The following is a 27,110-nucleotide window of genomic DNA, read 5'->3' on the forward strand; positions in this document are numbered from 1 at the left end:
TGAAATAAAAGGGAGGGGCTGGGCACAATGGCTCACGCCTGTAATCCCAGTGTTTTGGGAGGCTGAGGTGGGTGGATCATGAGGTCAGGAGTTCGAGACCAGCCCGGCCAACATGGTGAAACCCTGTTTCTATTAAAAAATACAGAGAGTAGCCAGGTGTGGTAGTGGGTGCCTGTAATCTCAGCTACTCAGGAGGCTGAGGCAGGAGAATCACTTGAACCTGGGAGGCAGAGGTTGCAGTAAGCCAAGATGGCACCATTGCACTCCAGCCTGGGCGACACAGCAAGACTCTGACTCAAAAAAACAAAACAAAACAACAACAAAAAAAGAAATATAAGGTAGGAACGCAAAAATCCCTGTGAATTTTCAAAAGCCAAATTTTATAACCCCTAAAATATCACCATGTACTACCAGTTTCTTTCTGGCCTAGTCAGATGTAAGAGGGCTCTAACTGGATCCAAGCCAGTTAATAACTGGATCAATTTCGATCCTGGACCCAGTCCAATTTCTATCACAACTTCCAAACCCAGTTTGGAACAGAAGTTTTCTCAAAGAAACTCATAGAGCTGGCTGGGCACTGTGGCTCATGCCTGTAACCCCAGAACTTTGGGAGGCCAAGGCGGGTGGATCACCTGAAGCTCAAGAGTTTGAGACCAGGCTGGCCAACATGGAGAAACTCCATCTCTACTAAAAATACAAAAAATTAGCCAGGCATGGTGGTGGCCGCCTGTAATCCCAGCTACTCGGGAGGCTGAGGCAGAAGAATCGCTTGAATCCAGGAGGTGGAGGTTGCAATGAGTAGAGATTATGCCATGCCATTGCACTCCAGCCCGGGCAAGCGAGTGAAACTTCGTTTAAAAAAAAATAAAAAAAAAGGGGTGGTGGTGGCCATAAGGTCACATGAGCCAGTTTATCCATCTGGTGGTGGCAGCTGATCCATCAGGTGCAAGGGCTGCAACGTATCTCAAGCACCGATCTTAGGTGCAGTTTAGGGAGGGTCAGAATCTTGTAGCCTCCAGCTGTAATTTCTAATCTAAACCATAATTTCTAAAATATTGTAGCTAATTTGTTAGTCCTACAAAGGCAGTCCAGTCCCCAGGCAAGAAGGAAATTTGTTTTGGGAAAAGGCTGTCATCATTTGTTTTAAACTTTAAACTAAGTTCCTCTCAAAGTATGCCCAGGAATGCACAAGGACAGCTTGGAGGTTAGAAACAACATGGATTTGGATAGGTCGCTTTCAGTGTCTCAATTATAATTTTGCAATGGCGGTTTCACTGTGACAACCTTGAGGTAGAAAGTCCCACAGAACTCTCGGTTATTTGAAGCCCAGAACCTCAGAAATGGCGAGGAAGAGGGGGAGGGGCGTCCCGCGGTCAAACTCAACTCGGTCTTAGCCGATCTCCGACGTTTTTCCTAGAATGTCTCATCTCTATGGTCGATGGCGCTCAGGTTCCGGGGCCGACTAAGTTGTTCTTCCGGGGTAACTTCCTTTTCCGGGGCGGGCGGTGCTGTGCAAGTATTGCTGTGTCCCAACTCCTTCAGGGCCTGTGTTGCCGCATTCCCTGCTGCTATGAGCTTCCTCAAAAGTTTCCCGCCGCCTGGGCCGGCGGAGGGGCTCCTGCGGCAGCAGCCAGACACCGAGGCTGTGCTGAACGGGAAGGGCCTTGGCACCGGTACCCTTTACATCGCTGAGAGGTAGGGTTCCTGGTCCCCAGCGCCGGCCTCCTGCTCCCTGGCACAGGCGGTGCAAAGGGGCCAGGCGAGGGGCGGCCTAGTGGGCTGCTGGGAGCGGAGGCGCGTGCCCGGGACGCCTCAGGGATACCTGTAGCGGGTGGGAGACTCGGTTTTTCTAGCGCTCCTCCGGAGTCTTCCATTCTCTGTTTTCCCCGGCCATAATTTCCCCTCATGGATTGTGCTGCTTTTCTTTTTGCTTTTAACTCGCCTGTTTACGGGAGGTCTGGCGCGTGCGTTGCCCTTCACACACGGTCTCGTTTTTAGGGTCTGAAGTGTGCCTGTCTTTCGGATGAACAGATGCAGGAAGTGGTCCCCTCTGTGGGATACGTAGTTTCAGAGCAGATTGTGGAGGACTTTGAAAGTTTGGATACTACACAATATAGATTTTCTTCTGTAGGTATACTAAGGAGGAACACCTCTTCACCCAACACAGACAGGGGTCATATGCAGAGGGACTAGTCTCCCGTTTTGGGGTCCTGGAAGGAATTGTCCTTTTATTTGGCCACCTGGAGCACTTTTGTATTTTCACAGCCAGATAGATCCTCCGTAAATACTGTGGTTGTAGAACTGAGGTCTCTGTTTCCTTGACTTGTAGTCCTCTTTATTTTGAAGTCTGTAATGACACATTGTGTGTCCTTAAGATATCTTTTGCTTCCCCTTTTACTCCATCACTTGTCTACAGTTAGAGAAAATTCTCTACTTTTAAGTGCTCTTGTAATTACTTTGGGACCGCCTATAAAATCCAGGATAAAATCTACCAATGTTACTGTCAACTGATAACCTTAATTACGTTTGCGAAGTCCCTTTTACTATGTAATATAACATATTCACAGGCGTGACACCAGAAAGTGAAGGTCGTGGGTTCAAAATTCTGCCCCCCAGAGAATCCAGACTACAAAAACTGTAAAGAACCGCTGCTTTAAAGGGAAATTTAGGCATTGAGCAAGGCTTAGGCTTCAGGCCAGTCATTGAGGTAAGACATAAGGATGGGAGGAAAAGCAAGATTGACATGAGAGGCAGATAATGAGTTTGGTCAGGACATGTGTGGAGTAGTTGCACACATGAGTGTGTTTTGTGTTTTGGGCCGGGTGTGGGGGGTCACACCGGTAATCCCACCATTTTGGGAAGCTGAGGCGAGTGGTTCGCTCTAGCCCAGCAGTTTGAGATCAGCCTGGGGCAACATGGTGAAACTCAGTCTCTACAAAAATTAGTCAGGCGTGGTGGCGGCCTGTAGTTGTAGCTACTCAGGAAACTGAGGTGGGAGAATCACCTGAGCCCAGGAGGTCGAGGCTGCCGTGAGCGTTATTGTGCCCCTGCAGTCCAGCCTGCATAACAGAGTGAGACCCTGTCTCAAACAAACAAACAAACAAACAAAGTGTGTCTTGGGAAAGTGATATTAAAGAGAGATGTTTGGAAGTCGTTAGAGAAAGTATTATCTTATACTTATGGAAATGGATTGGATATCTCAGAAGAGAAGAGGACCAAGTGTAGAATCCTAGGGATACACCTATATTAAGAAGTGGGTCACAGAAGAAGAAGGGACTTGAGAAAGTAGGAAGGAGCAGTCAGAAACAAAATCTGAAGCGCCTATATTGAGTATTGACAAGGAAATCTTTGATAATTGAGGAAAGCAGTTTCTTGTAAGTGGTGGAAGATGGAGCACAAATACATTCCTAGTTCCAGGCATTCCTTTTTTATTCATGACATTTAGGTATATTGACACTTCTTTCAATATTATGACTCCTTTTCAGGGACAGTCCTGTATTTGTTTTTGCATTTTGAAAAATTTCAAACCTAGCTGTGCGCAGTGGCTCATGCCTGTAATTCCAGCACTTTGGGAGGCTGAGGCGGGCAGATTACGATGTCAGGAGATGGAGAGCATCCTGGCTAACACAGTGAAAGCCCGTCTCTTAAAAAAAAAACAAAACAAACAAACAAAAAAAACCCCACAAAAATTTCAAACATAAGGCCAGATGCAGTGGCTCATGCCTGAAATCCCAGCACTTTGGGAGGCTGAAGGGTGGGGTGGATCACCTGAGGACAGGCGTTCAAGACCAGCCTGGCCAACATGGTGAAACCCCATCTCTACTAAAAATACAAAAATTAGCAGGGTGTGGTGGCTTGTGCCTGTAATCCCAGCTAGTTGGGAGGCTGAGGCAGGAGAATCGCTTGAACCCGGGAGGCAGAGGTTGCAGTGAGCCGAGATTATGCTGTTGTACTTCTGCCTGGCTGACAGCGAGACTCTGTCTCAAAAAAAAAAAAAAAAAATTTCAAACCTAAAGAAAAGTTGCAAGTGTTATTACTGCCCATACATCCTTCACAAAGATTTATTAATTAACGTTTTGCCACATTTATGTCTCTTTTTTTTTTTTCTGAGCCATTTGAGAATTGCAGACCTGTTTTCCATTTCTTAGAAGAAAAGGGACATTCTCTTGTGTAACCACAATACAGTTCTCACATTAAGGAAGTATAACTCATTTCAAGTTTTTATCTGTTTTTAAAAAATTCTTAGGCTGGGCAAGGTGACTCATGCCTGTAATCCCAGCACTTTGAGAGGCCAAGGTGAGCAGATAGCTTGAGCCCAAGAGTTCTTGACCAGCCTGGGCAGCATGGCAAAACCCTGTCTCTACAAAGAATACAAAAAAATGCAGAAATTAGCCAGTTATGGTGGTGCGTGCCTGTAGTCCCAGCTACTCTGGGGGTGGTGAGGTGGGAGGATTACTTGAGCCTGGGAAGGTGAGGCTTCCGTGAGCTGTGATCATGCCACTGCACTCCAGCCTGGGTGACAGTGAGACCTTATCTCTTAAAAAAATTAAAAATTCTGGGGCCGGGCGCGGTGGCTCAAGCCTGTAATCCCAGCACTTTGGGAGGCCGAGGCGGGTGGATCACGAGGTCAAGAGATCGAGACCATCCTGGTCAACATGGTGAAACCCCGTCTCTACTAAAAATACAAAAAATTAGCTGGGAATGGTGGCGCGTGACTGTAGTCCCAGCTGCTCAGGAGGCTGAGGCAGGAGAATTGCCTGAACCCAGGAGGCGGAGGTTGCGGTGAGCCGAGATCGCGCCATTGCACTCCAGCCTGGGTAACAAGAGCGAAACTCCGTCTAAAAAAAAAAAAAAAAAAAAATTAAAAATTCTTTATTTCAGCTTTTCACAAACAAATCTCTTATGTTTCTTCAAGAGATTTTTTTTTTATTTGTGAAACATAAATACAAAAAAAAGAGTGTAAACACATACACATACTATATACATATAATACTCATACACACACACAGTCCAGCAGTTCTTCATCTGAGGGAATGAGGGAGAATGTCCAGAGATAACAAAGCTGGAGAAGGAGAGAGCCATGTTTATGAGTTCGGCTTATAGCCTTTAGGCTTTGGTGAAACTATTTTAGTTTGAGGCAGAGAGGGACAGAACAGATTAGGTTTTGAGTGGACTTGGTTTTAGTCTCTCAGATTTGTGTTTAAAGATTTAAAATCTCCAGCTTATTTCAGAGCTTAGTTTTTATAGGAAGTTGAATTTTTATCCAAATAAGGAAGAACAGAGGCATAAATAATTTAAAATATACAGTTTAAAACAGGTAAAATAAAATAGGTAATCAAATTAAAATTTGGTAATTTAAACTTAGAAATAATGTGGGTTTTTGTATCTCATTCCAGAATTAATTTTAAACCAAATAATTAAGTTAACCCAAATTTAAGACCTCTCTTAACTTCCTGTCCTGTTTTTCATCCCATGCTGGGTGTAAAGGATACTGACCATACTTGTACAAAAGCATTTGAATTTAGCAAAACATTTTTTCTACATGTTTACTTGCTTTCTAATTTTTCTTGTCCTTCCCTTTAAAAATAGATATACCCAGTTCCGAAGAAACTCATGGTTTCTTTGCCTCACTGCAACCTCTGCCTCCCAGGTTTAAGTGATTCTCCTGCCTTAACCTCTGGAGTAGCTGAGATTACAGATTACAAAGAAACTCATGGTTTCTTTGGCACTGAGTATGGTTAATTAGATATTTTTAAAGGATTTATTCTAGAATATATACAAAGAGTAAATGAACATCAGAATGCAATGATCAGACAAAACAGTTACATTTTTAGATGGTACAGTGAAATGTTTATGTTTCTCTACAGCACCTTAAAAGTTAGAACTTGAATACTTTCAGTAGATTTTTTCCAAACTCATCCCAGCAAACTTTAATGGCCACATGTCTGGCCTATTTCATTGTGGCCTCTGCTAGAAAACCTGGTGGTACAACAAAGAATTGACGTGCAGTAGGATTTAATTTGTTGTTAATAGGTATTTGTTTAAATTAAAATTGCTAGATTAAATGAATGTACCATCAAATCTCCTTTTTCTTTAATTTTTTTTGAGATGGAGTCTTGCTTTGTTGTCCAAGGCTGGAGTGCAGTGGCGTGGTCTCACTTAACTGCAACCTCCGCTTCCTGAGTTTGAGTGATTCTCTCCTGCCTCAGCCTCCTGAGTAGCTGGGATTACAGGTGCCTGCCACCATGCCCAGCTAATTTTTGTATTTTTAGTAGAGACAGGTTTCGCCATGTTGGCAGGCTGGTCGTGAATTCCAGACCTCAGGTGATTGATCCATCCACCTTGGCCTCCCAAAGTGTCCATGCCTGGCCTATACTGTCAAATCTTTTTAACATAGTAACATACTGTTGGAAAAAACAAGTTGTTTTCCCATTTGAAAATATCTGTGAATATTAATATATGATTTGCATGTGTAAATTTGAAAAAGTAAAATACAGAAACCTAGGGGTTTCTTTTTTTTTTTTATTTAAAAAAAATTTAATGATTAGAGTAAGTGTTTTTAAGTGTGGAACTTGGCTTCTGTCCTGTAGAATGCATAATCCCAGTTCATGTAAAAGATTACAAGAGCACCATAGCAAATGCTATGCAGAGGAGCATTTGTATTCTGTCTGTGCTGGTAAGGAACTACAGAGTTATTATTATGGCTTTTTTTTTTTTTTTGATCGGAATTTCTCTCTTTTTGCCCAGGCTGGAGTGCAATGACGAGATCTTGGCTCACTGCAACCTCTGCCTCCCAGGTTCCAGTGATTATCCTGCCTCAGCCTTTGGAGTAGCTGGGATAACAGGCGTAAGCCATCACACCCAGCTAATTTTGTATTTTTAGTAGAGACAGGGTTTCACCATGTCGAACTCCTGACCTCAGGTGATCTACCCGCCTCAGCCTCCCAAAGTGCTGGTATTACAGGCATGAGACACTGCGTCCGGCCTTATTGAAAAGTAAAGGCCATAATTTGATAGGCACTGATTCTATGTTTAGGTTTCAGTTTTTCCATGTCCTCATTGAGTCATTCAAGTTTTATGGCTCTGTTTATTTGAAATTATTTTAGACGCCCAAATTTGGAATGTTCCTTCTGAATTGAGATATTGGCAGAAAAGTTTTGAGGTCAGAAAAGAGCAGTCTATTTGCTTTAAAATAATACAGCTTTTGTAGGGGACTTGTGATACTTGAACACTATTTCATCTCCACATTAAAAGGAAAGCAGTGGACAGGAAAGATGTATACAATAATACATAACCTCATTACATAATACAGTGTTTCTTTGGAAGCAGTGGGAATGAGTTGTTATGGAAAACAATTTCTAGAGCTTTTATTACTTTTAGCTCTTTTAAGATTTATCACTTTTAGGCCAGGTGCGGTGGCTAACCCCTGTAATACCAGCACTTTGGAAGGCTGAGGCGGTTGATCACCTGAGGTTAGGAGTTTGAGACCATCCTGGCCATCATGGTGAAACCTCATCTCTACTTAAAATACAAAAATTAGCGAGGTGTGCTGTCATGTACCTGTAATCCCAGCTACTTGGGAGGCTGAAGCAGGAGAATTGCTTGAACCCTGGAGGTGGAGGTTGGAGTGAGCCAAGATCACGCCACCACACTCCAGCCTGGGTGACAGAATGAGACTTCATCTCAAAAAGACGAAAACAAAGATTTATCACTTTTAAGCTTCCTAGATTTTTTTTTCTTAATAAGCATGTTGGATGGAAATCTTTCCATGTGACAGTGCATATATTCCTGCTTTTGCTTTATTATTATTATTTTTTTTGGAGACGGAGTTTTGCTCTTGTTGCCCAGGCTGGAGTGCAATGGCACTATCTCAGCTCACCGCAACCTCTGCCTCCTGGGTTCAAGCAATTTTCCTAATTCAGCCTCCTGAGTAGTTGGGATTACAGGCGTGCACTACCACGCCTGGCTATTTTTTGCTTTAAAATTTTAAAATTTTTTTATTTTTAGTTTTTCTCTTACCCTATGCTACAGAATCTTTTGGTTTTTTAAAGTATACAATTAAGTAAATTTTAGTATATTTACAGAGTTTTACAGTTATCACCATAATTTAATAATCTGCCTTTGCTTTTGGTGTAATGCTCTTAGTAACTGAGGGTCATGTGTTTAATACTCATAGTGTGTGGTTAGGCATTGATTTCCTTTAGGGGAACTGAGGTGTAAAGCTCATCCTCCGCTTCCAGTGAACGTGAGTGATTCAGACTGTCACACTGTCATTGTTCCTGCCCAAGGCAGTCCTGCTGAGGTTCTCCTGTTGTACTTTTGTGTTTGCTTCTTTGGAAATTAGACAGCCAGGCTTGTTAAAATTGTATAGAATATGGAATGATACATGGATCTTACTTCATTACCTTTTTTTTTTTTTTTTTTTGAGATGGGCTCTGTAGCCCAGGCTGGAGTGATTTCGGCTCACTGCAATCTCTGCCTCCTGGGTCCCAGTTCAAGCTGTTCCCTTGCCTTAACCTTCCAAGTAGCTGGAATTATAGGAACGTGTCACCATACCCAGCTAGTTTTTATATTTTTAGTGGAGATGGGGTTTTGACATGTTGGCCAGGCTAGTCTTGAACTCCTGACCTCATGATCTGCCTGCCTCGGCCTTCCAAAATGTGGGGATTACAGGCGTGAGCCACTGCGCCTGGCCACTTCATTAACTTTTTAAAATAATTCATATAGCATACAGTTTAACCATTTAAACATACAATTCAGTAGTTTTTAGTCTTACAGAGTTGTATAATTAACACCATTTTAGAATATTTTCTTTATCTAAAAAAGAAACTGTTACCCATTGCAGACATTCCCTATTTCCTTCTATCCCTAAGCAACCACTATATTGCATTCACATTTTTTGTGTGTGTGGCTTCTTCAGGATTTTTTCTTTCCTGCTAAGTGGTACAGCTCCAGATGGGTGAAGTATTATCAGAAAGCTAGCTAGCCTCTACCGAAAGCTCAACATACGGATTTTGGTGATATGTTTTCTTTGTTACACCGGTAAAATATTTGCATTTGACTGCACTTGAGGGAAAACGAGACCTAGCATTTCTGTGGCCTTCTCTTAAAGTTGTTGCATAAATGAAAGGCTTTAGGGAGACTGTCTCTCAAGTTAATAATTATTTCCTGACTTGCGGTGAGTGTGATTACAGCCATTTCATATGTATGTCATTTAATATAGGATTCATGGAGAAATGAATGATTACCAAGGATTTATTGCATATTTACCTGCTGAGCTCTTTGCTAATGGTTTTGAAGAATGTTAAATAACGGAATGTGACCAGTTCTGCTGTCAAGTCGCTCACATTCCGAAAGGGCACATATAACACTCATTACCACAGAGTTAAGTGCTATAATTTGCAATTCAGAAAAAATAAGAGATTATTATAGACTGGAGTAGTTGAAGGGAGGCCTTATGGAAGAGGGAAGGATTTGCAAAAGCAAAGAGGATGCTTGAAGACACACCAAAAAAGAGTAAGCATGAAAGTCATAGAAACATACATGTGACTGAGGAAAATGGAATTTCAAGTTTGTTTTAATTTATAGCTAGAGGTAAAGAGACCATAACAGAATTGATCTTAAAGTAAATTAAATTCCCACTACTGAATTTTCTTATTTTATGAACATTTCTAAAAAAGTAAGCTTGAATTTATTTATATGCATAAAGGTATCCAAATTTTATATACTTTGTGGTATTACTTCAGGATTTAATTTATAAAAATAATCTACTTAAAACATGTTTTTCAGCCGCCTGTCTTGGTTAGATAGCTCCGGATTAGGATTCTCACTGGAATACCCCACGATTAGCTTACATGCATTGTCAAGGGACAGAAGTGACTGTCTAGGAGAGCACTTGTATGTTATGGTGAATGCCAAATTTGAAGGTATGTATGGTGTAATTTAATCTAATGCTTCCTTTGATAGCAAATTATATTTTAAAATTAAAACAGTCTTTGGGGCCGGCACAGTGGCTCATGCCTGTAATCCCAGAATTTTGGCAGGCCGAGGCAGGTGGATCACGAGGTTAAAAGGTCCATCCTGGCTAACACAGTGAAACCCCGTCTCTACTAAAAATGCAAAAAATTAGTCAGGCATGGTGGCATGCACCTGTAGTCCTAGCTACTTGGGAGGCTGAGGCAGGAGAATCAATTGAACCTGGGAGGAGGAGGTTGCACTGAGCCGAGATCAAGCCACTGACCCCAGCCTGGGCGGCCCAGCAAGACTTCATCTCAAAAAAAAAACAAAAAACAGAAGTCTTCAATAATAATCAGTGATGTAACACTGAAGTCATTGACTCATTTTGGATAATAGTTTATGAAGCAAAATTTCAGCACAGCATCTTGGACACTTGAAGTTTTCATAATGGACATTCTTGTATATCTATATATATTTACACTTAGAATTCTGCATTTATTATGGATTTGTATTTTTAACTTTTCCTTTGAAGTTTAACTGTTTATTCTGTCTTTCTCTTTTTTTTTTTGAGTCGGAATCTCACTGTGTTGTCCAGGCTGGAGTGCAGTGATGTGATCTTGGCTCACTGCATCTTCCGCCTCCTGGTTTCAAGTGATTCTCCTGCCTTAGCCTCCCAAGCAGCTGGAACTACAGGTGCATGCCACCACACCTGGCTAATTTCTGTATTTTTAGTAGAGATGGGGGTTTCAACATGTTGGTCAGACTAGTCTCAAACTCCTGACCTCAGGTGATCCTCCTGCCTCTGCCTCCCAAAGTGCTGGGATTACATGTGTGAGCCACTGTGCCTGGCTGTCTTTCTCTTTTTAAAGACACCCTTAGAGGCTTGGTTCAGTAGACCCTGTGTTTCTCAGAATTTAAGATACAGCTGTTTTGTTTTGTTACAATAGTAGTTCTCAGTGGGTGTAGGAGGGATATATTTTCCATGAGTCTCCACTGACCTCACCATTCCCCCACATTTGGCAGTGACATTTGGTTGAAAGAGGAAGGGTATTATTGGCATCTAGTAGTTAGATGCCAAGGATGTATTTATTATACTAAACATTCTACCATGTGCAGGATGGTCCCCTACAACAAAGAATTATCCATCCAAATGTCAGTAGTGCCAAGGTTGAGAAACTGTAGTATATAAAAATTCCCAAGTTTTGCTTTGAGATAACTGCAAAGACTCATAGAAATCTAGTGGAGAGGTTCATATTTAAAATAATGGGTTGCTTTTCTTTGAAGTAGTGTATAAGAGACAATCCCATCAGTTTGCCTGTAAGGCTATTGCTCTTTTAAAATGGTTTCAGATATAAAATGATCATTTATGTTCAGTTGTGACACAATTTAGTAATTTTCAGGACTTTTGGCAAGCCAACTCATTAAGTGGTAACAATTGATTCAGCTATCTGAAAATATTTTTGTTATAAGATTTCAAATTCTTGCCATTGGAAAAGGTTCAAAGGCATACACATCTAGTGAAGTTTGAAGAAGAGGTTGAGGAAAAGTAAAAGGCTGTTAACCTAGGGGTGTAGTAAGACTTCCTAATAAGGCATTAGGCACAAAATTTACTCTCCATCTAAGTAAATGCAGCTATGATTTTATAACTAAGAATATTATGTGCCATGTTTAGTTTAAAGCATTCATTCATTTGTAGAAATGCAACACCTTAGAGATACTCTTGTCAGTCAACTCCAAATGCTGGTGTGAAATGCCCCTAAATAGTGTTGGGCATTGGAGCTGGGAAAGGTACATGTCAAGAGAAAGGCTAGGAAATAGGGTTTAAATAATACTAGCTGAAGGGCAAAAGCACATTGAATAAGAAAAGTGTCATTAGGCCAGGTGCAGTGGCTCACGCCTGTAATCCTACCACTTTGGAAGGCTGAGGCAGGTGAATCACCTGAGGTCAGGAGTTTGAGACCAGCCTGGCCAACATGGAGAGACCCTGTCTCTACTAAAAACACAAAAATTAGCTGGGTATGGTGGCGGGCACCTATGATACCAGCTATTTGGGAGGCTGAGACATGAGAATTGCTTGAACCCAGGAGGTGGAGGTTGCAGTAAGCTGAGATTGTGCCACTGCACTCCAGCCTTGGTGACAGAGCAAGACTCTTGTCAGTCAAAAAAAAAAAAAAAAAAAAAAAAGGAAAGAAAACTCTGTCGTTAACTTGCTAGGCAAATCATTTGCATCTCTCTGAGCCTGAATTTTATACAAAAAGTTGAGGGAGTATATTAGTCTCTGGTTCCCAAACTCAAGACTAATGGATACACATTCGAAATATGTGGGAAGCTTGTTTAAATGCAAATGCTGTAAGTCCTAAACTAGGAAAAAGCAGTTCAGTAGGTTTTAGGGTGTGTGTTTTAAATATGTGCTTTATAATCATACAGAATCAGTATGATTATTTGCTTGTAATTGATGTGATTATGATTAATTTCTTAGTAAGATATGCAGGATTTCCTGTTAGTTTTTAGTGTCTTCCTGGGTCACATTTATTTCACTAATTCTCCAGTTCTTTTTATCTTGAATTCCTCTCATAATTACATATGCTTAAATCATATTTTCTCAGCATTGTTCTTTGCATTCTGATTCTCCAAGCTCCAAGATTTTTTTTTTCTCTTTGGCATACCTCCATAAGTCTCTTTAAAAGTGACCATCAGTGCCAGGCACAGTGGCTCACATCTGTAATTCTAGCATTTTTTTTTTTTTTTGAGACGGAGTCTTGCCCTCTCACCCAGTGCAATGGTGCAATCTCAGCTGCAACCTCCACCTCCTGGGTTCAAATGATTCTCCTGCCTCAGCCTCCTGAGCAATTGGGATTCCAGGTGCGTGCCACCATGCCCAGCTACTTTTTGTATTTTCGGTAGAGACGGGGTGTCGCCATGTTGGCCAGGGTGGTCTCGAACTCCTGACCTTGTGATCCACTTGCTTCAGCCTCCCAAAATTGTGGGATTACAGGTATGAGCCATCGCACCTGGCCATAATCCCAGCAGTTTGAAAGGCCAAGACAGGAGGATCACTTGAGCCCAGGAGTTTGAGACCAGCCTGGGCAACATAGTAAGACCCCATCTCAAAAATTTTTTTTTTTTTTTTTTCAAAAAAAAAAAAAAAATTAGCAGGGCGTCGTTGCAAGTGCCTGTAGTCCTGGCTGCTTAGTAGACTGAGGTGGGAGGATCGCTTGAGTCTGAAAGGGTGAGGTTGTCCAGTTTGGGCAACAAAACAATTACCAGTCTCAGAAAAAGAAAAGATGACTGTCAGCTCATTGTTGATGAAATTAGATTACCTTAAAAATAACCTTAAAAATTCATTCGCAGCCAGGCGCAGTGGCTCACACCTGTAATCCCAGAACTTTGGGAGGCCGAGGCAGATGGATCACAAGGTCAGGAGATCGAGGCAAGGCTTTTCTAGGATGCTTACTGGATAAATCAGGAATCCTTCCACACACACACACACACACTCTCTCTCTCTCTCTCTCTCTCTCTCTCACTCTCTCTTTCTCTCTCTCTCTCTATCTCTCTCTACCCAGTGTGTCACTAATCTAACCAGAGTGTGTGTGTGTGTGTCAACCATAATTAGAAATAAAAATTGAATTGCAATATTCAGATTTATCAATATGCTTCGTTTTTTTTAAAGTCGAATAATGACATTAAAAAGGTATTTTTATTTTCTAGAAGAATCAAAAGAATCTGTTGCTGATGAAGAAGAGGAAGACAGTGACGATGATGCTGAACCTATTACTGAATTTAGATTTGTGCCTAGTGATAAATCAGCATGTGAGTGTTCTACGGGTATTGATTCTTCTGCTTTCATATACCAAGTATTCCTGATACACACACACACACACACGCACACACACCTTTCCCACCTTTACCACCATTACCTCCATTCTGTTGCTTTTTCTTCGTTTTAGCATTGGTAATGTCATTGAGGACAAAATACCTATTAATATCAAAGGTTGTGAATGTAGTAAGAATATTGTAGACATTCTGTTATCTGGGTATATTTTGTGAATGGACTCTGGTTAGTTTTACTTATTGGTGCTGTTGACTGAATCTCACCTGCTGGAGACACAGCAGTTTTAAAGTGGAAGATCTCAGGATGGCTGGAAAGAGCCTAGTCAGCTGAGAGGGGCTTCACCTTGATACCAGTGTGACCACAACTGTGACCCTTTTTTCTTGGAAAATCCCATGAGCCATGAAGAAATTGCAATAATCTCTTGTAATGAACTCTTATTATTTTATGTTTTGTCCTTTGCTTCAACTGCTTTAAAGATTGATCTTACAGCTGGGCACGGTAGCTCATGCCTGTAACCCCAGCACTTTGGGAGGCTGAGGTGGCTGGATCATGAGGTCAGGAGATCGAGACCATCCTGGCCAACATTGTGAAACCTTGTCTCTACTAAAAATACAAAATTAGCTGGGCGTGGTGGCGTGCACCTGTAGTCCCAGCTACTCGGGAGGCTGAGGCAGGAGAATCTCGAGAATCTGGGAGGCAGAGGTTGCAGTAAGCTGAGATCACGCCACTGTACTCCATCCAGCCTGGTGACAGTGAGACTCCGTCCCCAAAAAAAAAGAAAAAAGAAAAAAAAGATTGATCTTATAATTTGGCAGGTTTTGTAAATACTGTGGCCTCTTGTGTACCCATTAAATTTATTTGCACTAGTGGTTATTTTTATTATAAAATTATATTCTACATTGTAAAAAAGATGAGTTACAGTTTAATTTCCTCTTCAGTGGAGGCAATGTTTACTGCAATGTGCGAATGCCAGGCCTTGCATCCAGATCCTGAGGATGAGGATTCAGATGACTACGATGGAGAAGAATATGATGTGGAAGCACATGGTTAGTAAAATGGATCTAAAAATTTTTTTTTTGTTTTTGTTTAGTGTTTGATTTTAGGCATTTATTTGTATTAAGGGTAGAGGATTATAGTTTTTTATGTGTCTGTAAAGTACACAGTATGGTAAGATTATTATTAAAAGTGAATGACATGATGGTAGTACACTTTATGCCAAAGCCCTTTGCAACAGACAAATTTTTGAGGGTAAAAAGTAGAGATTGTTAGGGGGAAGAATGGGTAAGTAGAGTATATGGAAGGAAAGAAAATGGTAGATAGGAAAGTGGGTAGTCAGGAAAGTCTTTTAAGCTGAAGCAGCTGTCCCCAGAGAACAAGCTTTCTCTCTCTACACCTTGAGAACCTGGAACATTTATTTCGTTTTATTATTATTATTATTTTGAGAAAGGGTCTCACTCTGATGTCCAGGCCGGTGTGCCATGGCGTGATTTCTGCTCACTGCACCTCTGCCTCCTGGGCTTAAGTGATTCTCTCAGCTCAGCCTCCTGAGTAGGTGGGACTACTGGCTTGCGCCACCATGCCTGGCGAATTTTTGTGTATTTTTTATAGAGACTGGGCTTTGCCACATTGCCCAAGCTGGTCTCCAACTCCTGGGCTCAAACAATCCTCTGGTATTGGCCTTTCTGAATGCTGGGATTACAGGCATGAGCCAACCTGGCCTGTATCTTTATTTAACATGTTTCTTCAAACAGCTCACTGCCAAAGTTATTTTCTTTTCTCAGAACCATTCTTCATTTATCTAAGAACTCTTTTCCATTTCCTCTCCAGACCAGAATGCAGTCATTAGCCTGAAAAGAGTCTTTATAGCGTAAAGTGCCTGCTGTTCTCTTTTCTTTTCCCTGCTTGTCTTATGCACACCAATCTGGGTATCCAAAGCCGCTTCCTTCATATGTACCCACTTCCTGGCCTGAGATAAACATATTTCTGGGATTCTCCATCACATACCTAAATATATTTTTATCTTTCTGAGATTTTTGAATGATTTAAAATTTTTTTTTTTTTTTTTTTTTTTTTTTTGAGACGGAGTTTCGCTCTTGTTGCCCAGGCTGGAGTGCAATGGCGCGATCTCGGCTCACCGCAACCTCCGTTTCCTGGGTTCAGGCAATTCTCCTGCCTCAGCCTCCTGAGTAGCTGGGACTACAGACACGCGCCACCATGCCCAGCTAATTTTTTCTTTTTTTGTAGTTTTAGTAGAGACGGGGTTTCACCATGTTGACCAGGATGGTCTCGATCTCTTGACCTTGTGATCCACCCGCCTCGGCCTCCCAAAGTGCTGGGATTACAGGCTTGAGCCACCGCGCCCGGCCGATTTAAAAATTTTTATCCTTTTTGTATTTTCAAAAATTTCTGATTTTTTTAAAAACAGAGTCTAGTTCTGTTGCCCAGGCTGGAGTGCAGTGGCACCATCACCACTCACTGCAGCCTCGAGCTACCAGGCTAAAACTATCTCACCCCAGCCTCCTGATTCACTGAGACTATAGGTGCACACCACTGCACCCGGCTAATTAAAAAAAAAAGTTTTTTTGGAGAGATGAGATCTCACTATATTGCCCAGGCTGATCTTGAACTCCTGGGCTCAAGCAGTCCTCCCGTCTCGGCCTCCCAAAGTGCTGGGATTATAGACATCAGCCACTGCACCTGGCCCTGATTTTTTTTTTTTTTTAAGAAAGGGGCATTTTTTTTTTTTTTTTAATAGTCATTTATTCTTGAATAGTGAACTGTGTTTGTTTTATGGTGTTGCACCTATGAAGCAGAAATTTAGGATTATGTTTTTTAATTGGAAAACATCTTCATTATATAAATTAAGTTGTGCTCACTTGTAAAATTCCCACCTCAGGATAATGTAGGACTCCCTGACCTTAGGAACACGCTTTTTTCCTTCTAGTCCCTGGACATGGGATTCTTTGGGAATTGCTGTTTACTGGCTCATTATTTCTTTTGATAATCTTAGAGGGTGGGGACATTTTCTTTGTATCTCTGCCTTCAGCAGTAGCCTGTATATGTGTTTAAGTGTTGAAAACTATCTTCCTGGAAGCCTATTTTCACTGTACATTATCTTCAGCAGATGCCTCCTCCCTACCTCACAGACAAGGTCTTGCTGTGTCATCAGGCTGGAGTGCAGTGGCGCAATCTCAGCTCACTACAACCTCCCCCTACCGGGTACAAGCGATTCTCCCACCTCAGCCTCCTGAGTAGCTGGGACCATAGGCGTGCATCACCATGCCCAGCTAATTTTTGCAGTTTTATTAGAGACAGGGTTTCAGCATGTTGGCCACCCTGGCAGCAGATGTATTATCCATTTTGTTTTTTTCTAATTGTTGTATAATAGCTTTGAAGTTTTCTGTTTGTTTAGAACAAGGACAGGGGGACATCCCTACATTTTACACCTATGAAGAAGGATTATCTCATCTAACAGCAGAAGGCCAAGCCACATTGGAGAGATTAGAAGGAATGCTTTCTCAGTCTGTGAGCAGCCAGTATAATATGGCTGGGGTCAGGACAGAAGATTCAATAAGAGATTATGAAGGTGAGTGTGCTTTCTCAGTGTGAACAGTCAGATGGGCACTTGGGCATTAAGTTATGGATAGTCATAGAAGTTCTTTTAATAACTCTAAGAGAAATCTCAGAATTGACTCTGTAATATAGGTAGCAGATACAGAATTACATAGTATGGGAATTCTTATGTCATTTGTTTTTAGTGATTTTTTTCTCATTAGAAAAATAGTCCTTGTTCATAAAAAAAAATTTTTAACATGCACAGGCAAAGTAGAAGTGAAAAAAATAAAACAAGTATAATTCTGAGAGATATCCACTATTACTTTGCTGTTGAATCTCTGTATTAGCTTGCTAGGGCTATTATAACAAAGTATCATACAGGCTGGGCGGCTCAAACAGTAGAATTTTATTGTCTCATAGTTTGGGAGGCTAGAAGTTCAAGGTAGTTTATCTCTGAGAGCTGTTGATTCAGGAATTTCTTCAGGTATACACACACCCACCAAAGTGGAGAGAGAGAGATTTTAAGAAATTGACCCACATGACTGAAGGCTGGCAAGTCCAAAATCTGTAGGGTAGGCCTGCAGACTGGAGACCCAGGGAAGAGTTGATGCTGCATTCTGCTGCCACAGAAATTCTGCTGGCAGAATTTCTTCTTGCTTAGGGGAGGTGTATCTTTTTCCTTTTGAGGCCTCCAGCCGATTAAACGAGACCCACCAGACTATGAAGGACAATCTGCTTCACCCAGAATTCACCAGTAAGGCTAATCTCATCTAAAAAACAACCTCCTCAGAAACATCTAGAATAATGTTTGACAAACTGTCTGGGTACCATTGCCTAGCCAAGTTGATGCATAAATTTAATTATCATGCTGTTTTGTTTTTTTTTTTTTTTTTGGGGTGGAGTTTCGCTCTTGTTGCCTAGGCTGGAGTGTAGTGGCACGATATTGGCTCACTGCAACCTCTGCCTCCTGGGTTCAAGCAGTTCTCCTGCCTCAGTCTCCTGAGTAGCTAGGATTACAAGCATCTGCCACCATGCCCAGCTAATTTTTATATTTTTAGTAGAGGGGGTTTCACCATGTTGGCCAGGCTGGTCTTGAACTCCTGACTTCAGGTGATCCGCCCTCCTCGGCCTCCCAAAGTGCTGGGATTACAGGTGTGAGCCACCATGACTGGCCTTATCACACCCTTCGTATAAGGACACCAGTCACATTGTATTAGGTCCCACTCTAATGACCTCACATGAACTTGATTAACTCTGTAAAGCTCTCCAAATAAGATCGTATCTGAGGTATTGGAAGTTAGGACTTGGGGAGACATAATCCAAAACACTAAGAGAAATCTTAGAATAATTCTTTATAACAGAGGGAGTAAATGTAGAATTACATAGAATAGATACTCTTATGTAATTTTTTGTTGTTTATTTGAGGTAGAGCCTTGCTTTGTCACCCAGGCTGGAGTGCAGTGGCACAATGTCAGCTCAATCCAACCTCTGCCTACTGGGTTCAAGTAGCTGGGATTACAGGAATGCCCCATCATGCATGGCTAATTTTTTGTATTTTTAGTAGAAACGGTGTTTCGCCATGTTAGCCAGCCTGGTCTGAAACGCCTGACCTCAAGTGATCCACTCACCTTAGCCTCCCAAAATACTGGGATGATAGGCATCAGCCACTGCACCTGGCCCTTACGTAATTTTTTAGTGTTTTTTTGTTCTATCTACAAAAATATTTTCTATTCCTAGTCAAAAATTTTGAAAGTATGCTCAGGCAAAGAAGAGATAGAAAAAAATCAAAAATAATTCTGAGAGGTATTTACTATTAATTTTCTGTTGCATATTGTTTCAGTTTTATTTGTGTCCTTTTGTGTGTGTATATACACTGATTATTTTTTTGGGAGAGTTTTGCTCTGTTATCCAGGCTGGAGTGCATTGATGTGATCTCGGCTCACTGCAACCTGTGCCTCCCGGGTTCAGGTGATTCACCCACCTCAGCCTCCCAAGTAACTGGGATTAACAGATACCTGCCATCATGCCCAGCTAATTTGTTTATTTTTATAGAAATGGGGTTTCACCACGTTGGCCAGGCTGGTTTCAAACTCCTGACCTCAGGTGATCTGCCTGACTCAGCCTCCTAAAGTGCTGGGGATTACAGGCATGGGGGCCCCTGCGTCTGGCCATGATTCTGTCATTTTTATTTATTTATTTGAGTCGGAGTCTCAGTCTGTCTCCCAGGCTGGAGTGCAGTGGCATGATCTTGGCTTACTTCAATCTCTACCTCCTGGGTTCAAGAGATTCTTCTGCCTCAGCCTCCTGAGTAATTGGCATTACAGGCATGCGCTACCATGCCTGGCTCATTTTTGTATTTTTAGTAGAGACGGTGTTTTACCATATTGGTCCGGCTGGTCTCCAACTTCTTACCTCAGGTGATCCACCCACCTCTGCTTCTCAAAGTATTGGGATTACAGGTGTGAGCCACCATGCCCAGCCAAGATGTTACCTTTTTTTTTTTAGAGGTGGAGTCTTACTCTGTTGCCCAGGCTGGAGTGCAGTGGTACAGTCTTGGCTCACTGCAACCTCTTTCCCCTGGGTTCAAGCGATTCTGCTGCCTCAGCCTCCCAAGTAGCTGGGATTACAGGCACCTGCTATCGTGCCCAGCTACTTTTTGTATATTTTTTTTTTTTTTTTACTCCAGCCTACTTTTTGTATTTTTAGTAAAGGCAGGGTTTCACCATCTTGGCCAGGCTGGTCTTAAATTCCTGACCTGGTGATCCACCCAGCTCGGCCTCCAAAGTGCTGAGATTACAGGCGTGAGCCACTGTGCCCAGCCTGTGTTACCTTTATTTTTTTTATTTTTTTATTTATTTTTTTTTTTGAGACGGAGTTTCGCTCATGTTACCCAGGCTGGAGTGCAATGGCGCGATCTCGGCTCACCGCAACCTCCGCCTCCTGGGTTCAGGCAATTCTCCTGCCTCAGCCTCCTGAGTAGCTGGGATTACAGGCACGCACCACCATGCCCAGCTAATTTTTTGTATTTTTGGTAGAGACGGGGTTTCACCATGTTGACCAGGATGGTCTCGATCTCTTGACCTCGTGATCCACCCGCCTCGGCTTCCCAAAGTGCTGGGATTACAGGCTTGAGCCACCGCGCCTGGCTGTGTTACCTTTATTACAGTAATTGCCTAAGGAGTGCCATGTGGACACTTACTTAATGCTTTATAGCAAATGATTTTAAGGTTGTAAATACTTCTGGCTAAATTGAGATTTTTGGACTTTTATTCATAAGCCTGATTAACACATTGGAGTTGCCTATATATAAAAAATTCTTCAGCCTATGCCAGTCTCCATCTCTGAAGTCCTGAGTACCCACGTCATTGTTTTTGCCAGTGAAACACTGTTAGTATGGCATTTTAGCGCTTCATGTTCTCCTTTATGTAAGAGGTATTTATTGAGCTACTTACCAGGTACCGATAATTCTGTAGTACTCAAGAGATGAAGTTACTGACTTCATATCAATGACATTCTAGTGGAAGAAAAGCTAACAGTACATTGAGATACAGCATTGAGATATAGGAGATGCTTGGGCAGCTGTGGAATCGTAAGAGCTGGGCCCTTTTTCCAGCCTGGAGAGTCAGGGGAAGTGTTAAGCTTATAGAATTAAGTGACATTTAAGTCAAGATCTGAAAGATGTATAGAAATGACCCAGGTAAAGAGGCTGAGAGGGGAGAAGCAGGTAAAGGGATTAGTCATGTGCCAAGAAAGGTTCAAGAGACTTCAGATTTGGGGAACTGAAAGTAGTTCAGTGTGAAAGGTAGTTATGGTAACAGATAAAGGTAGGATTGTGAACTGGGCAGCATCTTAGAGGAACTCTCAGGTTAGTGGGAAGCCATTGAAGACTTGGATTAGTGTTTCAGAAGATGTCTGTGGTTGTAATTTGAAAAACTGGAGAAGAAAAATACTGAAGAGAAAAAGAGAAACCCTGTTGTGTGACTTACATATTAAATTAGATAAGAGGTGATGGCCTAAATTAGGTAGTGGCAGTGAATATCAAAAGACAGATTTGAGAGATTGAGGCGATAGAAGCAACAGAAGTCAGGGGCTTGGTGTAAGGGTTTCTAGTTTAAACGGATGAGAGGCACCTTTTAGTAAGACTATTTGGAAAAAATGGCATTTTTTTATGTGGAAAGATGAACAGTTAATTAAAGTAAGTGTTATGTTTGTATCTGCAGGTGGTAGGATGCTCTGGGGCTGTGGGCAGAAGATACTTTGTGGTGGGCCAAAGAGTTGAGGGGTGAATGGGAGGTGGGGAAGTGGAGAAAACAACTGTACACACTTTTTTTTTTCTTTTTTTGAGACGGAGTTTCACTCTTGTTGCTCATGCTGAAGTGGAGTGGTGCGATCTCAGATCAGTGCAACCTCCGCCTTCCTGGTTCAAGTGATTCTCCTGCCTCAGCCTCCTGAGTAGCTGTGATTACAAGTGCCCACCATCACTCCCAGCTACTTTTTTTGTATTTTTAGTAGAGACAGGAGTTTCGCCATTTAGGCCAGGTGGGTCTCGAACTCCTGAAGTTGGGTGATGCACCCGCCTCAGCCTCCCAAAGTGCTGGGATTACAGGTGTGAGCCACTGTGCCCGGCCAAAACAACTTTTCGTGGGGCTTGTATTAGTCTGTTTTCACCCTGCTGATAAAGATATACCCCAGACTGGGCAATTAACAAAAGAAAGAGGTTTCATTGGACTTACACAGCTCCAAGTGGCTGTGGAGACCTCAAAATCATGGTGGAAGGCAAGGAGGAGCAAGTCACATCTTACATGCATGGCAACAAGCAAAAAGAGCTTTTGCAGGAAAACTCCCCCTTATAGTAATCATCAGATCTTGTGAAACTTACTCATTATCATGAGAACAGCATGGGAAAGACCTGCCCCCATAATTCAGTTTCTCCCACTGGTTCCCCCCCGTAACATGTAAAAATACAAAATGAGATTTGGGTAGGGGGACAGCCATACCATATGAGGGCTTCTTTTTTTTCTTGTTCCCTCCATACCTTTTATTTAATGAGATGACAAAAACAGGGAAATAAGCAAAAAGCTTGCTGTACTGATTTTTGTCTTTTCACCTGAATTATGTTGTAAGCTTTGTGTGGATAGGGCTGTATACCTTAAAAGAAAAAAAAAGCCTAACAGTCAAGAACAGGTCTGTAAAGAGTGAACAATTGATACTGTATTTGAAAGTTCCTACATAGAGTTGTTTTAGTATTGAGGTTGAAAATTTACACAGTAAATGTTATAGACTGATTTTGATATGGCCTAAATCCCTAGGTAGCATTTTCTTTCTCAGTTTGCCCCTTGAGACTTCTCTTTTCAAAAAAAGAGGAAAAAAAGCATCTCTTACCAGCAGAGGGCACTAGCTTCCTTCTGGTAGAAGTTATAAGTTGAATCTACCTGTCTGAAGTGTTCATAGGGTATTGTTCAGTAATTTATTTTTTGGTTTAGATGGTATGGAGGTAGATACCACACCAACAGTTGCTGGACAGTTTGAGGATGCAGATGTTGATCACTGAAAATGATATATGCAGGTTTAAGGTAAGTAGTTCATTTTCTTCCTTGTCACTGAACGTGAAAATCATGTGAAATGATTACTTTCTACTTTTTTTTTCTTTTTTGAGACAGGGACTTGCTATTTCACCAAGGCTAGGGTGCAATGGCATGATCCTAGCTCACTGCAGCCTTGAACTCAAGCAGTCCACTTGCCTCACCCTCCCAAGTAGCTGGGACTATAGGCACGTGCTGCCACACTCAGCTTATTTTAAAATTTTTTCATAGAGAGTCAAGGTCTCACTGTGTTGCCCAGGCTGATCTCAAACTCCTGTCCTCAAATGATTCTCCCTCCTGGGCATCCCAGAGTACTGGGATTATAGGTGTGAGCCACTGCATCCGGCCTATTTCTTTTTCCTTCTTTAAAAAAATTGTTTTTCTTTTAAATCTCAGGGTTTTTAGATGATGTCCCTGACAGTTTATTTGCTACTTCATTATTCTGAGAAATATATTGTCTTTTGCCAGCCTAAGTATTTCAACTATGTGTTAAATAATAACTGAAGGTCATATTCATATCAGACAGAGCTAGGACTAGTAGTTGTAGTAGTCCTTTATAAGCTGTTGTTAAATTGTCGTCCCTGTTTCCCCACTACAACTTCCTCCTACCTTATAGCATTGTTTTCTTGAATACTGGCTATCCTCCGGTCTTTGAGCTGCTCTTGCTATCCTCCTTTTATTTGATTAAAGCATATAGTAGTAGCACAGCAAGATTTATATATTTGACTTGACTCTGCCACCACTGTCAGTCATCCAGTTAAGTTAGGAGATCCCTTGTTATTCTCTGCAATGATAAGTATTTCAGAATTCCTTCTGTTTTCTTCTGGTACAGATTTTAGTTCTGAACCTAGTTCTGTAATCATTGGCTTCTCTCCAGTTACAAGTTTTAATTCCTTTATACCTGTTCTATTTTGTTTCAGAAATCAGCCTTTTAAAGTTCCAGTTAGCTTCCAAGTTACTACCATTGTGAAAACTGTGTAACATTACTTCTTAGATAGGTGTTGTGGCTCACACCTGTAATCCCCGCGCTTTGGGAGGCTGAGGTGGGTGGATCACATCAGATCAGGAGTTTGAGACCAGCCTGGCTAAATGTTGAAACCCTGTCTCTACTAAAAATACAAAAAAATTAGCTTGGCGTGGTGGCAGGTGCTTATAATCCCAGCGACTAGAGAGGGTGAGGCAGGAAAATCCCTTGAACTCAGGAGGTAGAGGTTGCAGTGAGTCCAGATCGTGCCATTGCACTCCAGTCTGCGCAACAAGAGTGAAACTCCATCTCAAACAAAAACAAAAATATCTCTTCTTATTTTAATCATGGATTGTGATATTGGACCTCTGCTTTCTTCTCATGTCCTGCTGATGAAACTGTCAGAAAATAACCTCTTAGAGTTCTATGATTTATATCTTCCCCTAAATACTTAATTTTAATTTCCACATTTACTTATGTCAGTGGTAGCCATACAGTCTAAAATCAGTAATGTCTTCTCTGTTAAAATCATTTGTTCATGTCACTGGAGCTCTGTTAACTTTGATTTTCAGTTCTCAGTTCCAATTGTCAGTAACTTTACTGTTCTACTTCATGGGAAATCTTTTGGTACCAACTTAGGTCTTTTTTCCTTATTTCTCATCACATTATAGCATATTAATTTTTTCAGTTCAGTGATACTTGTTTAGTAACTTTTATTGAAATTAAAAAGTAGATTTTTTGGGCCTTTACATATTTCTTTTTGAAGAATAGACTGTTTAGAGAACATCGGCCACTCTGTTATTAATCAGAATCATGAGAAACTCATTTGGTATGTCACAAACAGTTAAGCAAATGGGATGTTACTGTAGTCCTTGGCAAGAATTCTTAAGAGTCTTTTTAATGGTGAAATAGCCAGAAACTTTTTAATGAGCTTTGTTTTCTGTTAATTTTATCCTAGAGCTCAGAGGCAGAGAGAGATTATTTTATTATTATTATTTTTTTTTCTTTGAGATGGAGTCTTGCTTTGTCACCAGGCCTGGCCCTAATTTTGTATTTTTAGTAGAGACGGGTTTCACCATTGGCCAGGCTGGTCTTTAACTCCTAACCTCAGGTGATCTGCCTGCCTCGGCCTTCCAAAGTGCTGAGATTACAAGCATGAGCCACTGCACCCGGCCGTGTAAATTTTTACTCATTTAAAATTGTACATACCTTTAAAGAATGAACAAGGAATAAATAGAGTAGCTGGGCACAGTGGCTCAGGCCTATAATCCCAGCACTTTGGGAAGCTGAGGATGGCAGATTACCTGAGGTTGGGAGTTCCAGAGTAGCTTGACCAACATAGAGAAACCCCGTCTCTATTAAAAATATAAAAATTAGCCAGTCGTGGTGGCACATGCCTGTAATCCCAGCTACTTGGGAGGCTGAGGCAGGAGAATTGCTTGAATCCAGGAGGCAGAGGTTGTGGTGAGGTGAGATCGCACCATTGCACTCTAGCCCGGGCAACAGAGTGAAACTCTGTCTCAAAAAAGAAATAATAATAGAGTAATTTATGCAACCATTAATAATTTCAGGATAATGGAACTAGAATTTCTCAAAGAATGAGGTTGGGTGGAGACGGCAGTGAATGGTGGACTCATAACTCTACCATACACTTGTGTATACCTTTGGATAAGGCATATAACTTATTTAATCCTCACTTCCTCCATCTGTAAAATGGGGAGGAGAATAACTGTCTTGCAGGGTTGTTGCAGAGGCTGAGATATAATGTATTTAAGTCCTCTGGTGCTTTTGACTAGGCATTCAATAAATAATACCTATTTATTGAATGTTGTAAATTTATTACTGTTGTAAACACTGTGAACCTTGTGTTTTTCAGATTCTGCTCCTAACTGTAGGAGAGAACTTGGTGCCTCTTCCACTCTGGAGCGAAGTTGATGAAAGTCTTTTTCCTTTTCCAAAACCCAACCTGAACCAGTTCTTTCTTGAGACAGACTATACTGAGACAAGTTGTCACCAGCAGAAGATAGATAATATGACCTTTATTAACTTGATGAATTAACTTAACCAAGAGGATATTTATAGTTTATTACTTACCCCAAAACTTTCTGTGTCTGGGTACCCTCTGAGTAGGCCTATAATTCCTGCTTTCACTGTATCCATCTTCTGTAAACTAGCAGGTCTATCTGTGTGGTGAAAATGCACAGGAGCGTGGTGTAGGTAGACTGGGTGGGAAAGAGAGAGCTCCTTTCGCCATGTTTTACCAGTCTGCTCTGTTATAACCTCTTAGGTTATATCCTGTAATTTCCATCCTTTTAGGTTAGTTTCTGTAACAGAACAAGTGAGTCTGGGATGAAGTCCTCAAAGTACCCCAAATGGTAATTGTTTTGTTTTTGTAATAGCTTAACAAATAAACCTAGGTTTTCTATATTGCTGTGCTCTCTTATTCTTGACTAAAGCCATTAATGAAAAATGATTTTTAAGAAATAATGCTGGGGAATGTGAGAATTTTGTTGCTTTTACTTTTGTTTACTTGTTGAGAACATGAACATGAAATTAATAAGAAAATATATAGTTAGAGCTTCTGGCAAGTATTTAGTAAGACAAAGATTTAACATATTCAGGGGATTTCTGCTACTTCCTCTTGGATTAGGAGTAATTTCTTATATTTATCAACTCTCAATTTTTAGTTTTCAAGATACCTGGGTATTATAAGGCTGATTTGTAATTACTGTTTTATACTTGGACTTTTGATACCATTATGTGGCCTTAAAAATAAGGTTATATAAGCTAACCTTATTACCAGAACCACTTGGCTAACTAGTGACTAAACTGAAGTTTGGTACCACTCAGCCCATTGTTCATTTCAGCACTGTCACTTGGTTTCCCTCATCTTGCAAGTAGACTGAAAAAAAACCTAATTTTCCTTTTTCTAACCAGACTCTCAGAAATTGAGTCTGTTAACAATAGGCAAGTTAAAGAGCCACTTGGAAATGGAAACAAAATTACTGAGACCTTCTCTGTACCAGCCACTGTCCTGAGTTCTTTATTATGTATTATAATATTCTTTTTTTTTTTTTTACTTTTTTTTGAGAAAGAGTTTTGCTCTTGTTACCCAGGCTGGAGTGCAATGGCGCGATCTCGGCTCACCGCAACCTCCGCCTCCTGGGTTCAGGCAATTCTCCTGCCTCAGCCTCCTGAGCAGCTGGGACTACAGGCATGC

The 27,110-nt window shown here is 41.3% G+C and overlaps 2 protein-coding genes across 3 annotated transcripts in view; one reads left to right on the forward strand and one right to left on the reverse strand.

Annotated features, from left to right (window-relative positions):
* The first annotated feature begins 1,469 nt into the window (after window positions 1–1,469).
* On the forward strand, window positions 1,470–26,317 carry CLNS1A (chloride nucleotide-sensitive channel 1A). 2 transcript variants are annotated; one of them, XM_032295924.1, is made up of 7 exons: window positions 1,471–1,695; window positions 9,790–9,926; window positions 13,666–13,767; window positions 14,728–14,835; window positions 17,202–17,375; window positions 22,828–22,917; window positions 25,767–26,313. In XM_032295924.1, exons 1-6 carry the CDS (start codon window positions 1,571–1,573, stop codon window positions 22,893–22,895), a joined length of 714 nt encoding a protein of 237 aa, XP_032151815.1. In that variant the 5' UTR covers window positions 1,471–1,570; the 3' UTR covers window positions 22,896–22,917; window positions 25,767–26,313. The 2 variants fall into 2 exon arrangements, with proteins under 2 accessions (XP_032151816.1, XP_032151815.1); XM_032295925.1 differs by lacking the exon at window positions 17,202–17,375 and having other exon boundaries at window positions 1,470–1,695; window positions 25,767–26,317.
* AQP11 (aquaporin 11) overlaps window positions 17,732–27,110 on the reverse strand; it is a 35,286-nt gene continuing 25,907 nt past the window's right edge. The window contains exon 3 of the mRNA XM_032295923.1: window positions 17,732–17,840. Within this exon, the coding sequence (XP_032151814.1) occupies window positions 17,782–17,840 (59 nt within the window). The 3' untranslated portion in view covers window positions 17,732–17,781. The remainder of the gene's footprint in view (window positions 17,841–27,110) is intronic.

This window comes from Sapajus apella, unplaced genomic scaffold (genome assembly GCF_009761245.1).
Source record: "Sapajus apella isolate SASKATOON/1434 unplaced genomic scaffold, GSC_monkey_1.0 scaffold34, whole genome shotgun sequence".
In the NCBI taxonomy this organism is placed as follows: domain Eukaryota; kingdom Metazoa; phylum Chordata; class Mammalia; order Primates; family Cebidae; genus Sapajus; species Sapajus apella.